The sequence below is a fragment of the Oreochromis aureus genome, linkage group 18 (assembly GCF_013358895.1).
Source record: "Oreochromis aureus strain Israel breed Guangdong linkage group 18, ZZ_aureus, whole genome shotgun sequence".
NCBI classification, from domain to species: domain Eukaryota; kingdom Metazoa; phylum Chordata; class Actinopteri; order Cichliformes; family Cichlidae; genus Oreochromis; species Oreochromis aureus.
The window spans coordinates 3,034,977-3,049,042 of NC_052959.1; the positions used below are offsets into that span (position 1 = coordinate 3,034,977).

Here is a 14,066-nt window from a genome sequence, read left to right on the forward strand (position 1 = left end):
AAACAAAAACAAAAAACCCTTGGAATTGAATCGTGAGGCCAAGGAAGCATATCTCCCTGACAACAGGAGAGAGAGCTGACCACACACAAATGACTGCGTGTGTGTGCAACAGGGAAGTCATGAGACTGCTACATCCGTTAAAGTTTTGTTTTTCATCGTCATCTTGTTTTTAAAGCCACAGTACCATCCACTTACTTTCCATCTAAATGAACATTACCCACAACAATGCCTTCCTGCTGCTGGCAACATAAGTTGGCCACTAGCTGCCCTGATGTGCCACCTGTGTTTAGATGTCTGGGAAGTGCCAATACACCCTCCGCAGTGGTCGCTTCATCATCACATAGATGCAGCCATTTATAGCTTCTGCACTACTCTACTAAACAATAGGTGTTGCTGCTCTGACCATTTTGCGTCATACGCACTGATCAGGAGGAGCAGTGTTTTTTTTTTCTTCCAAAGTTCTTTCCACAAACTCTAGTTTTCAAACAGTTGCAACATCGTACACTTGTGTCTTCAACCCAGCAGCAACGGCCGTGCACGAAACATCAGCTTACAAAAATCAAGAGGTGCATGACTGGCTGACGCGCCACAAAGATTGTCTCTCTCAATACAGGATATGATGTGAAAAGTTGTCATGCGACAAGCATAAAAAATGGCCTTACTTGTTACAATGATGTTTCAGGTGTCTTTTGTAGCTATCCTCTTGCAGTAAGTGGTCAGGATTACAGCTAGCCAGCCAATCAGCACGCGGTGTCTGTGGAAGTGTGGCCTGGGGCTTCCCCTTTTTGCCCTTCCTGCCCCTGGGCACAGGGGTCGAGAGGCCTAAAGGGAAAGACAGAAGATGGTGAGGCAATAGTCAGGGGCTTCTACAAATGACAACCTCTTAACTTTTATGTTACATTGTTAACAATCAGCACAGTTTCATACAGAAAACATGAAAGCATTTTGCGACTGCAGTCTGTTTTTGTTTCCACTTGTTGTTCTTGGCCTCTCTTCTTTTTCCTTCTCTTTCCTTCTCTTTCCTCAGACCCTGAATTCTCAGGGCGCTCCCGAGTAACCACCGGGAGGCAATCAGGGCTGAAAGTAAGGCATGTGTTACCAGAGTGGTTGGTAAGCGTCTTTGTGGTCCCATCTTCGCTCGGAGTGATCAGGTCCCAGATGAAACTTTTGATGTTTTCATCTCCACGGTAATGTAGCAGACAGTAGGCCAGGAGGGCTCTGCAGATCGTTTCCACATCGCTCTCCTTCAGCGGGCGCTTGAAGCGGCCGTGAGCCAGAATGTCACTCCATCTACCCCAACTGGAGACATTGAACAGAAATATGAATGGCACCGTATTTACGCCAGTCTTTTATATGCAATATTTAATGGTCAATATTATTTTAAATGCAGACATCACTATTGCTCTGTGAAAATGAACTTCTTGGATGTGGGAGCAGGTGTTCTGGGGGAGACCAACCCCTCCCACCTACAATGGGATGAAAAAATACTGATTGAAATTTTAGCGTTTTTAAAATGGTACTTTTATTTGGTCAGAAATGTAAGTGCAAATGAATACGATCATTTGTTGAATTTTTAATTTATTTCATTTATTTTTTACTAAAAATCAAACCTTTCATAATTCTGTGCTACACTATTCTGTGGCTTGCACGATCCATCATGAATTCAACGTACAGACAAGTCCTCAACACTCACGCTTCTGTCAGTCACACAGCCATTATCCCTGTGGAGGCACTCGTTGACATATTTTCACTAGCCCCTTACCCTAACCATCCCAAATGTGTTACGCCAACCTCATTCAAATACTAACACTATGGTTTAACCCTCAAAAAGCAGCCTGGACCCATTGAGACCTCAATTTTGGCCCCCCAGGGGTTGGTGCAGTAATTATAAGGTTCCTCCCATTGAGCATCTCTCACACACACACACGACTGCTGGGTTTCTGTTATGCTGTACCTCTTACCATTCTGCTTACTTAACCATTACTGGCATCCAACTAGTGTAACGCAGACATCACACAGTGTTTTCATGGACCACAGTGTATCTCCCCCCACTTCCAAGCGAAACCAACCTAAGGGCTGGTGTGGTGGCCAGGAATGCTCACACTCTTATTCTCAACTGAAAAATTTTTTTCCACTGCTGCTGCTTCCCAATATTCAATGAACCATGTGCACCAGCCTACATCTGAAGCCTTTTAAAAAGGGGGAAAATGGTGGGTGACAGCAAGCGAGAGAGACAGATTATGGGAAAAGACAACAGAGAGGCGAGCAGAGATGACTGGCCCAGTCAGACAGTGTGTTTGTGTGTCCTACAGCCTCAGGCCACGAGACTAGACTGTAACAATAACAACGCTGACATCTCACTAGCACTACTGTTCATTGCATGCGCGAACATACACACTGACTATTCAAGTCAGGCATGAAAATGGAAGGGCTTGCCAGATAATCAGTCTCCATGGTAAGTATGTTAGTCTCACTGTGTAGTATTCTGCTCTCATATGTGTGACTTTACAGACCGTTGTTGAATACAGTCGAGGTCTAAGTGATGTCATTTAAAGTTGAGTGAACACAGGACACTGTGTGCAGCAGAATAAGAATGTTTGGTATGTGCACGGTTGTTTGTGGCACTGATTAGCAGATTCAATGGCCTTGACTTCACTGATTTCTGTCTTCTCCACTCCATGTGCATTACCAGACAACCTGCTCTGCCTCATGAACCACAGCTACCATCACCAAATCATATTTAAAATGTTGCTGACATGTGTTGTACTTTATGCCTTGTTTAATACCACACACTTGTATACTCAGGCAGCCTTATTCCCTTCCCTATGCAGAATGTGGTTATGCCTCAGTTTATGCTGACACAGCCTACATCCAGCAATTTATTTTCAACAATACTGCACCAATAACCTGGTTGTTGTTCTTTTTTTATTTTACAATTTCCTGTCACAGAGATAGGGATATGCAATCTACTAGTTGCTGCTAACAACTTGGACCCAAAAGCTAAAGCAGTTCGCTTTAGATCAAGGGGAGCGCCAATGTCCACTACATATTTATGTGAAAACAGTGTAGCAAGAGCGCTAACAGAACGCTAAAGAGCAGCTACCATTGAATTTAGTCAACAAGAAACATGAAGATGTGACAGACCCATAGACCAGCAGGTTCTTCTCCACTCTGAAGCACTCTGATCGAGGGTAGCCCTGCGTTTTGTCTTGGGGCCGCCGTGGTTTGGATGAGGGTTTGCTAGGCTCGTCTTCATCGCTCTCCAACTCTGAGAACTCCAGCATCTCTTCCTCTTTAACACTGCTGAAGTGTCGTGTCTGCTTCCTCACTCTGGGTGTGTCAATAACCAGTGTGTTCTGGAGAAAAAAAACAAAACAGTTTTGTTTGAATACTTTTTGTCACTTTATTAAAAACCTGTGTTCAGTTACAGGTGGCCTGAAATATGAAAAGCACTATCTGCTTTATTCCCATGAAAATGGCCCCATTTGTACATTTCTGGTATTTTCCGACTTCTCCAATTCCTGAATACATGGCATCCTCCCTGAACCAAATCTGAATAATTGGATATTTGGCCCCACGTTTCATACATGATACTGAGAAATTTGCTGCCTAGCTCAAACATAAACTGGTATTAATTATGTTGTCTAATGAATTACATTTTTGTTCAATTAATTTGAACCACCCCCACCCACTTGCAATCCCATTAATATGCACAAACAGTGCAGTAGTTAGTTCCACAATTATCACAGAGCTGCAGTCATTTCCATTTTAACACGGTACAATAAGAAATCCCAGGGGAGAGGCCTGTATTCATGCTCGTAGAGCTGGATTAAGTGTTCCAGTGGAGGGTCCTCCACAAGAGAGGCAGTAAGGGAGCACGGAGAAGTCGTCGTCAGGAGGGAGAAACACACACGGGGGGGGGGGGCAATGATATAGAGAGCAAAGGAACGCAGGAATATAAAGCTGCCAGTTAGCAGAGCGCTCAGTGTGTGTGTGCAAGAATGTGACGGAGGTTGTGTCTCTGTGCGTGTATGTGTGAGCACGAGCCTAAGTGATATCTCTGTACCCTCCAGGCATCTGTGCTCTGTTAAGTGGAGCTAAGCAGCTTACTCTCTCTCTCTCGCACACACACACACACACACACACACACACACACACACACACACACACACACACACACACACACACACACACACACACACACACACACACACACACACACACACACACACACACACACACACACACACACACACACACACACACACACACACACACAGAGAAACATGGGTAATTAAGGAAGAGAGGAGATTCCCAACTGTCAATATTAATCTCTCTCCCCCCCTCTGTACCTCCCTTCTGTCCCGACTGTCTCACTCTCAAGCCGTCTCACATTATTTAACTACCATTAACCATTGTAACCCCCTTTAAATAACAGAACTCAGCCCAGAGCTTTGTGTCCTCAACTTTGTGAAGTATTTAGATACACAGTGTGATGGTTCTCTGTGGATTTATGGCTACATTGCATGTTCCTGTGTGGTGTGTTAGACGCCAGGTACTTGTGTTTGCAACATGTGTGTAGTACCCGTCCATTGATGGCATCCAAGTCTAGCTCAGCCTTCTTTGCCCATTTCTGCCAGAAGTCTGGATCCTCCAGGGAAATGTCTGTTCGGTTGCCTGTCGCAACAAAACTAGCCTGCAGACAGAGGAACACTTGTTAGCAATTTATTTTTCATATAAAGATTCCCCCCCCTCACAGTAATTTTTTTGTCACCTTAGCAAAAGTGGAGCCCTTGCCCTCGGACTCAATGGTGATGGTGTGCGTTCGTCTCTGGAGGATCTGGTCAATGTCTTCCTCGCAGAATTTTGAGCCTTCGTCTTCCTCGTCCATAAGAGCTCCATACGCTCCCTTTCTCAGCAGGTCCTCGATTTCTTTCTTTGACAGCTGTTGGACCTGGACAATGAAGGAAAATATTTATTTCCTAAAGGGTCAGGTGCTTAACCCAAAGAAGGAGGATATGATAAACTAAAGGATGAACTTTAAAGTGGACTGATGCTGTTATATGTGGATATATCCGCTGGTGTGATGTCTCACCCCGCTGTTGGCATTCTCTCGTCCGCTCATGCTCTGGAGAACAGCCTTGTCAAGTCCCAGCTTCAGGCTGGCCTTGTCAAACATCTCCCTCTCATAGCTGTTCCTGGTGATTAGGCGGTAGATCTTGACAGACTTGGACTGGCCAATACGATGACACCTTGCCTGGGCCTGGAGGAAGATGCATTTAGACAGAAAGTTTTAGTTTTAAACACATTTCTGCTTTTTTCTGTTGATTCTCAAGGACAGATGATTGAAGATGCGGCGCAGATTTATTTCAGAGCGCACATCGGGGGTGGGGGTGGTACCTGGAGGTCATTCTGGGGATTCCAGTCAGAGTCAAAGATAATGCAGGTATCTGCTGCAGTCAAGTTGATGCCGAGTCCTCCAGCTCTCGTGCACAGCAGGAAGACAAAACGATCAGAGTCTGGCCTAGAGAAGCGGTCGATGGCTGCCTGCCGCAGGTTACCGCGAACTCTACCATCTATACGTTCATATGGATATCTGGACATGGAGCAAGACAACCGGTCACAATTACAGTCAAAGTGGAATTCAAACAGCAGTAGAAGTTTTGTAGCAGAAGCAGAAGTTGTCACAAGTAGCCTGCAATGCCAGTCTGACATATTTTAATGGATCATCTTGGCTAAAATAAACCTGATGGAAGGCAGATCCTCTCTTTGTTCTGCTCTGCCTAAAGCTGATGTTGAAAAGCGACGCTCCATTTTGTTGCTCAGTCTGCGTTTCACTGCACATGTGAGCATTCCAGTATGAGTTAAAGTGAGACGTCTGTGCTCGAGATCATTAAATTAGAGATATCTGCATGACACCAAGTGCTTAGAGTAGTCCAACCTTATAATCTGACACTTTAGGGATAGCTCAGTAGGTAGAGTGGCCTCATGATCAGAAGGCCAGGGGGCTGATTCCCCTGAACAGCTACCCTGAGGTACCCTTGAGCAAGGTACTGTCCCTACAGACTGCTCCCCGGCCGCCCAATGGCTGCCCACTGCTTCACTGAGTGAATGGGTTAAATGCAGAGAGGAATTTCCCCACAGGGATCAATAAAGTATACATTATTATTTAGTCATGTTTAATATGAGCATCTGGAATTAGTTCAGTGAGTTACTTTTGGGTAAATCAAGTATTGGATACAATTACGCTGACAAAAACTTGATATTTAACTTCCACGAACTTCTCACCGTTTCTGGATGAGGTAGTCCTCCAGGATGTCCAGACAGCGGACCATTTGACTGAACACCAGGACTCTGTGTCCGCCAGCTTTGAGTTTGGGAAGCAGCTTGTCAATGAGCACCAGCTTTCCGGCTGCCTGAATCATGGCTTGGAGGGCCATGTCTGGCATATCTGCGCCACCACTATGGGAGTCCCTGAACTCCTCAATGATTTTTTCTTCCGCTCCTGTATAACAAACAAGTTTACAGTTACAAACACGGAAAATTACAAAGTCATTCTTTTGTTTGGGGAGGGGGAGGGGAGCTGAGTATGTACCGTTAATGAGGTAAGGGTGGTTGCAGCATTTCCTCAATTCCATCATGGTGTTGAGGAGGTTGGGGACACTGGCTCCTCCACCTCCAGCCCCTCCAGCCCCTCCTTTGGACAGGAAAGAGAAGTTCTTCTCCAGAATGGCCCGATAGTATTTCTTCTGGATGTTCGTAAGCTCCACCTAACAAAACAAAAAGTCATTTATTCAAATCATTTTAATTCCAAACTCCAGTGTTACCAGGACTGAAGTGGGCTTAATGTTTTTTCCCCCCCTTTTATTATATTTGCTTTGTTTGGCAACTACAGAATCACTGCTGTTCCGGTAAAAGGGTTCTACCTCAATTATGGTCTCCTCCTTCGGGGCCAGGTTCTTTTCCACATCCTCCTTCAGTCTTCTGAGCATCATGGGCTTCAGAATGCCCTGCAGTTTTTGAACCTGATATACACACAGGATGCGTCACTACAGTGAGAATTCAGCAAACATGAAAAGTCGTCCTACAGCACAGAGTATCCCTGTTACCTGTTCTTCAGTCTTCAGGTCTCCAAATTCAGTCATGAACGTTTGTTCAGATGGGAATCTCTCCGGCTCCAGGAAGTTCAGTAAGCTGAAGAGCTCCTCCACAGTATTCTGGAGAGGAGTTCCTGTCAACAGAACTTTGTGCTCCTAGAGAGACGGTGAAGAAAGATTTAGAGTTTCCAAAAACGCAAGCAGGAAATGTTGACAGAGCTTTAACCCCCTGAAGAAAATCACATTTGTCCTTTGGTCCTGTGAATCAAAGACAATAGAAACCACATACAACTGCCACTCACCATGTCCATCATTTTGAGTCCCTCCAGTAGTTTGCAGTTTCGGTTTTTGAGACGGTGGGCTTCATCTATCACCACACAGCGCCACGGGATGCTGCGCAGCTCTGGACAGTCAGCCAGAATCATCTCGAAGGTTGTTATCACCGCATGAAACCGATACACTCCCTTTATTATTTTACCCTGGAGAAGTGATAAAAAAACAGAAGAAGAAAAGCATGAATGTCAACAAAACCGTCAACATTTGTTGCAAACGCGAGTCAAAGACACACTTTGAAACGGAAAATAAAGTCTGGACGTTAACTCTCTGATGTCTTCACCTGAGCATCTGGCTTCGGTGTTGCTTCTTGAGTATTTCTAGTTGTTATGCAGCTCTTAATTCAAACCAGGTCAAACGCCCCCAAACCCCCTCTTGCTATCATAATCTGTAAAGATCTGCCTGGAAAAGTCCCAAGCATTTGGTGCGTGTGAGAAAGCAGATAGGCTCTCCACGACCTCGAGGATTACCCCAGTCTGGATTATGAACAAGAAGCTAGGCAAGCACACTAAAACGCTGCTTCGCAGGCTTGCTGTGACATAGGTTACACTAAAAGCTGTTAGCAGTATTGTACAAAAAGAGCTTACAGTTTCCAGCTTATAGCTAGAGTTTACAAAGAGCTTATGCAGCAGAGGAGCGCTGTCCATCCCCAGCTAGCTGAGGTGGTGTTCAGACCTAGAGACCTTCTCACACAACAGCATCCTGTTTCTGCCCCCCTAATGTACACCTCTATGATCCTTCTAATTTTTTCCTCATACAAGGTGTCACAAATATGTTAGATGAGTAATGAAATATTTGACTTTAAAGCCTACTATGAAGCAGGATTTAAAGATTTAAAGGTAAACATAAGCAGCTCTGCTACTAGTACACGTCTCCATAATTGTTACTGGTATGATGCTGTTAATTGCACCCCTAATGTCAAACCCAGAGGAAACCCTGGGACAACTTATCGAATAGATAACTAGCTGTGTGTGAACATTTATCCAGCTCAGAAGGATACCCCGAATACGTTTGAATAGGTTTGCTTCATAGTACAAGGCAAATGTATTAAAGATGAAAAGGTATTTGACATTTAAATGTGTAATTCCCTCTCACCTGTGCATCTCTGTAGTACATCTCATAGGCCTGGATGGTCTTCCGGCTGGCCTGACTGCCATGGTAGACCACCACGTTGAGCTCGGTCCAGGTTCTGAACTCTCTCTCCCAGTTGGGGATGGTGGAGAGCGGTGCGATGACCAGAAACGGCCCCTCAATGCCCTTCATGTAAATCTCATAGAGGAATGTAATTGACTGGATGGTCTTCCCCAGGCCCATCTCATCAGCCAAGATACAGTTACGTCTGTGGGGGGACAAAGGGGGACAGATGCCTTTTATATCACCTGTATTTGCGCACACTGACCACAAATTTCTTAAACAGTCTTCCATAAGCTCTTTGCTTATTACATTGCTTCACCCCTTTGGAAAATCTGTTTTCCAATTCAGTGTTCTAATGACAAAAAAAAGCTGGAAAATATTTGGGTGTTGGATTTGACTGAATTCCATCAATAGATGCCAAATGTTCCAGAAATATCCATGACAATTATTCACATTGGTGCACATGAAAGCACAACAGAAGTTTAAAGGAGATCTGCTTATTTCTAGCTCTAAGTATATATTTTTGTGCTCTATAGTTCACAATACTCAACTTTTATGCTATACTGGTCTTTGATGCAGCCCCTCAGTTTTTCCCCTTCTTGATGTGCCTGTGACCTCCATATTAGGGATAACTACTCTTTCTGAGTGCAGGGGCTAGAGAAGGAAAAACTGTGCCGAACAGAACTTTCTGACCAGTTTGGAGGCTAAGCTTTCACCTCACAGGGATTGTGTGTGCATACACTGATGTGATCATCTATCTCCCTATGCCCTCTCTCTCTTCTCTTTGACCTAACCCCCAACTGCTGGTGGCACATGGCTGCCTCTCCCTGAAACTGGTTCTGCTGGAGGGGAGTTCTTCTATCTTAGCACCATAAAGAGATCGCTAATAGGGGCTTGTTTGTCAGGGTTTTCTCCAGAACACCGTAGAGTTCTGAGAACTCTTTAGCTTAAGAGGGAACTGTTGCTGTGATTTGGCACTATATTAAAAAAAAACAACCCTGAATTTAGCACCACAGAAAAATATGAAAAACAAAACAGCTCCAGTTTGAAACAGTCATTTCAGTTCCATTTGTGTAGAGCTGCCTTCCTGAGCACTTTGGTGGTGCCATCAGGGCGTATACTTCAGGCATGGATGATGACGCCAATGGGAAGCCTTAAACAGCAGTGCACCACAGGGCTATTTAATTTTCACTTTAATGCCCACTTAAGACTATTAAATAAGGTGGTATCACATTTGCAGACTGACAGAAGCAGTTAAGAGACTAATTCAAAGAAAATGCAATTAATGGTGACTTACGAGTTGTACCAGTTGAAAGTTAGCCAGTTGAGGCCTTCTAGCTGGTATTCCCTGAGTGCGTTGCCGTTCCTGTATTCCCTGGAGCCCTCCAGCTTTTTCCAGTCAGCTGCAGGAGGCCGATCCTGGACACAACAATAAAACATATAGGGTTATTAAAAAACAACAACAACAACAACAACAACAAAAAAAACAAACAGTCAGTGTTGATGACTGCAGTGTTTCATAAAGATGTAGATACTGTTTGTGTGTTTGAGGGGTTAGGATTATATGCGTGTTCCTCTGGGTGCTTTTGCTCACTAAAAGCTTTCACCCTTCACAAGTTTTCCTTTGCCAACACTTTTTTCGCCCAAACCCTTTGCGGCAAATAACTGAACAAAAAAACCAACTGCCTCTCCAGTGAGTCTTCGTCCTGGGAGTGTAACTCCAGAATCTAGAACTACAGAAGGCAATGCTGGCCCTTCTTCTGTTTTGCGGCCTGAAGTTATGCAGAGCCTCTTCAGAACAGAATGACAACTACAGTCCAAAATGGTGGAGTGGAGCCTTGATTATATTGTGTTCCGGACAGAGGTAGATGGAGACATGACGGCAGAGTAGTCATTCCAGTTTTACTTCTTTGTAATCCGCTCAGGTCTGCTGCTTGGGACTGTAAAGTCAAGTCTCCATGAACAAGTATGGCTGGTCACCGAAAAAACAAAAACGCCTACAGGTATGCGGACATCTGCACGGACCCTTGGGCTCACTGATGACAAGATTTTAGAAGGCATCCAACTGCAGGTGGAGATCCTTTAATCCATCCAAAGAACATGGATGGCCAGACAGGAGCCAGCCAGTATGGAAAACGTGACAAAAGTTTTTTTTTTTTTTTTTTTTTTTAAATACATTCAATGTTTGTTTTCTGTTACATAACACCCTGATTTCAGTTGTGTTTACACTAAACAGTGCCCTTTCTGGGCAAGTAAAGTTTCAGTTCCAAATTAGCTAAAGGCATTAGCAGCACCGTGCTGTTTAAAGTGCTGGTGAGACAACGAAATGCGATCCAGGATGCACACTTGGACAAATTAATGTGATAATACTGCACAGCTTTTAATACAGAACTTTACAACTGGTTGTAGTCATTGGTGGCAGGTATTTTAGAGAGTGAGCTGTACACGTGTTTGATTAGCTTGCAGGACAAAGTCACATTGCAGGAAAAGTGTAACCTAATTCAACTTTTTGGCTAGATGACCCTGGGTTTTTTGGCAGGAGACCTTGCTGCCAAAAACCACAGTTTTTAGTTAGTACCCGGCTGCACTGACAGACTGGACCCATTCTAATAAATGAAAGGGTTATATATATATTTTCACACATGGTTTCTGTCAGCAGCCTTAGGATGCCTCACTTTTTAAACCACATATTACAAATGAAACTGATGTTGGGTTATTAAGGATTTTTTGACCAACTAAATGGAATTCATCCTCTGGGGAAAAGGCCCTTGGTCCACACTGCGAATGAGGCTAAAAATAAAACTGCCTCCCAATGCTGCCACTATATGATGGAGCATTACTAGCACAGCCCTTAAGGAGAAACCGTAGGCAGGAGTTAAAATAGATGGATGCAGGCTGAGGAAAGAGTGATGGAAGGAGAGACCACAGCCAGTCAGCTGCTTCTGTTCAGCATTAAACACACTGTTAGTGGTTTGGCTTGGCCACAAGAGCAGGGCGTATGTGTGCGAGTGTGTAAGACCACAAAAACGTGGCCCTGTGGAGAGCAGTTAAGGGAGCTGTAAATCTGGAAGAGGAAGGAGCAGACAGCAGGCCAATACACACAAACACGCCTATAAGGAGGAGACTAGGAGACAGATAGCACCCAAAGCACAGCCACTCACCACTCTCTTAGTGTTGGGCGTGTGTGCTCCGATGCGCTCATATTCGTCTATCTTGGACTGGTCGATGTCGGCCTTCAGCTCCCAGGTGGAGTCTTCGTAAGGCAGACTGCACCACTTCACCAGATATAAGGTCACCGTCTGCACACATAAAACACAGAGCGCTTTGGTGAGTGTGGGTGTAGAGAAAAAAAGAGAGAGGCTCAAGCCCAATGAAAGAGATCAAAGCACCTCTCCATTTTCATCTGTGCTCTCTGAAACGTCCAGGACACGGTCCACCTCCACATAGTCAGGGTTAAAAGGCTCATCATCCATCTGCAGAGAAAAGAAGTGGAGTTTTAAGATACACTGAATATGAAATAATGGGGCCTTGGAGAGTAAACTCCTCTGTATGAAATGTGTTCTTAGTTTTATCTACCCAGCTTTTCCATTTAACAGCTCTATGTGAAACTCAAGTCAGTGTCTGTATAAAGCAAAACACTGGGAAAAAAAGAATTTTATAGCCAGCAGCATTTCTTGACACATTCCATTCAGAAGCACTCCTTTGAGCCAAGGTCTAACCCTTGTGAATGGTTACTTCCATGCAGCGGAAGGTCTGGTTTGTGGTGCAGCGTTTTGGTCTTACCTCAGTTATAAAGTTGTTGAGTTGTTGCTTGGCCTTAAACCTCTTGACCTTCTGGTGTATCCTCTTGTCCTTTTCTAGTTCCTCCAGGTCAGCCCAGCGACAGTGGAGATATGAACTGAGAAGCACAAAATAAATTTCACATCAGTCATTTCAAAGAATTGGATGCTATAAACTAGAGGAAAAAAAATTGCAGTGTGCTGGCAGGCTGCTATGTGTTAATTGTATGTGATGTCATAGGGAGATCTCCAAGTCTATCAGCTAGAGTATGTCTTACAGAAACAGTCTGACAGATTAGAGACATTTGTATCTCTGTTCCGGACTGCTTAGTCAAAAGTCTGGTAAAGTCCATCACCTCCAATTTGATGGCAGTGTGTTTTTATGCAGATGTGTCAGCCCCCCTTAAAACACAGAGAAAAAAATAAAATAAAATCATGTACTCTGACGATCTTTCAACACTAAAAATAATATTTAAAGAGACCTATTCTTTTCATGTCCAGCTCCATTTTGTCTTGTTTTTTTATCACTTCTTAAACTCAACAAGAAAATCTTTCAATGACTTCTAAAACTGATTCTAAAACTGTTTTCTAAAAGGGATCGGGGATACAATTTGAGGGGGGAATTAATTTTAAAACATCCTTGTATCCGCACAACATTAAAAAGTTTTTGCATCTCTGTGTGTGGAGTGAAGCTGTGGAACAGACTAAGTGAAGATATAAAGCAATGTCCGAGCATGGTGCAGTTTAAAAAGCGGTTTAAGGATATGGTTTTTACAGGGTACAGGGTGGAGGTAGAGAGTTGATAGGGTGTTCTTGTCCAATATTTTCATGTGTGTGCGGGTGCACGGGTATGTTGGTATGGGTATATATATATCTGTAGGTTGTGTATCCTTTGAGGTGTTACTGGGGTTATTGAAAATGTGTATATGTGTGTATGTGTATATACGTAGGTATGGATAGATAGAAACACATATATACATACACATATACATACATATACATACATACATATACATACATACATATACATACACACATACATATACATACATACATATACATACATATACATACACATATACACACATACACACATATATACACACATACATACACATATACAGTTAAGCCCAAAATTATTCATACCCCTGGCAAATTTTGACTTAAAGTTACTTTTATTCAACTAGCAAGTTATTTTTTGACTGGAAATGACACAGGCGTCTCACAAAAGATAATAAGATGATGTACAAGACGCATCATTGTGGAAAAAAAATATTTCTCAGCTTTTATTTACATTTGAGCAAAAAGTATCATGTCCAGAATTATTCATACCCTTTACAAACTGTCACAGTCTCTGGGAAAATCCAAAGTTCCATACCATTCCAAATAGTCAAAGCTGTTCTAAAGCATCCTAATTACCCTGATTAATTGGAAATAGCTGTTTTGATCAACTCAACAGGTGAAAAACAGCAGCTCTCTGCAGGTGGTCTGTGGACAGTCATGGCTAAGACAAAGGAACTCAGTGAGGACCTGCAGCTGTGCATTGTGGCTGCTCACAAGTGAGGAATGGGCTACAAGGCCATATCCAAATGTTTTCAAGTTCCAGTGGCTACAGTGCAAAGTATTATTAAAAAATACAAGATGTTCCGCACTGTGGAAAATCTCAGAGGCGTTGTCGGAAGCCAAAAGTGAAACCTGTGCTGGCCAGGAGAATAGTGAGAGA

General features: G+C 43.6%; 1 protein-coding gene across 1 annotated transcript in view; it reads right to left on the bottom strand.

Moving 5' to 3' along the window:
* The window catches only part of chd7 (chromodomain helicase DNA binding protein 7), an 81,777-nt gene that overhangs the window by 17,108 nt on the left and 50,603 nt on the right, over nucleotides 1-14,066 (bottom strand). Inside the window, exons 9-25 of the mRNA XM_031735419.2 lie at nucleotides 12,348-12,462; nucleotides 11,954-12,037; nucleotides 11,726-11,863; nucleotides 9,862-9,983; nucleotides 8,526-8,769; nucleotides 7,400-7,576; nucleotides 7,110-7,253; nucleotides 6,927-7,025; nucleotides 6,596-6,770; nucleotides 6,289-6,505; nucleotides 5,401-5,596; nucleotides 5,096-5,263; nucleotides 4,775-4,954; nucleotides 4,586-4,696; nucleotides 3,145-3,356; nucleotides 1,100-1,299; nucleotides 663-822 (exon numbers count right to left, since the gene is read on the bottom strand). Coding sequence (XP_031591279.2) covers nucleotides 663-822; nucleotides 1,100-1,299; nucleotides 3,145-3,356; nucleotides 4,586-4,696; nucleotides 4,775-4,954; nucleotides 5,096-5,263; nucleotides 5,401-5,596; nucleotides 6,289-6,505; nucleotides 6,596-6,770; nucleotides 6,927-7,025; nucleotides 7,110-7,253; nucleotides 7,400-7,576; nucleotides 8,526-8,769; nucleotides 9,862-9,983; nucleotides 11,726-11,863; nucleotides 11,954-12,037; nucleotides 12,348-12,462 — 2,742 coding nt within the window. The remainder of the gene's footprint in view (nucleotides 1-662; nucleotides 823-1,099; nucleotides 1,300-3,144; nucleotides 3,357-4,585; nucleotides 4,697-4,774; nucleotides 4,955-5,095; nucleotides 5,264-5,400; nucleotides 5,597-6,288; nucleotides 6,506-6,595; nucleotides 6,771-6,926; nucleotides 7,026-7,109; nucleotides 7,254-7,399; nucleotides 7,577-8,525; nucleotides 8,770-9,861; nucleotides 9,984-11,725; nucleotides 11,864-11,953; nucleotides 12,038-12,347; nucleotides 12,463-14,066) is intronic.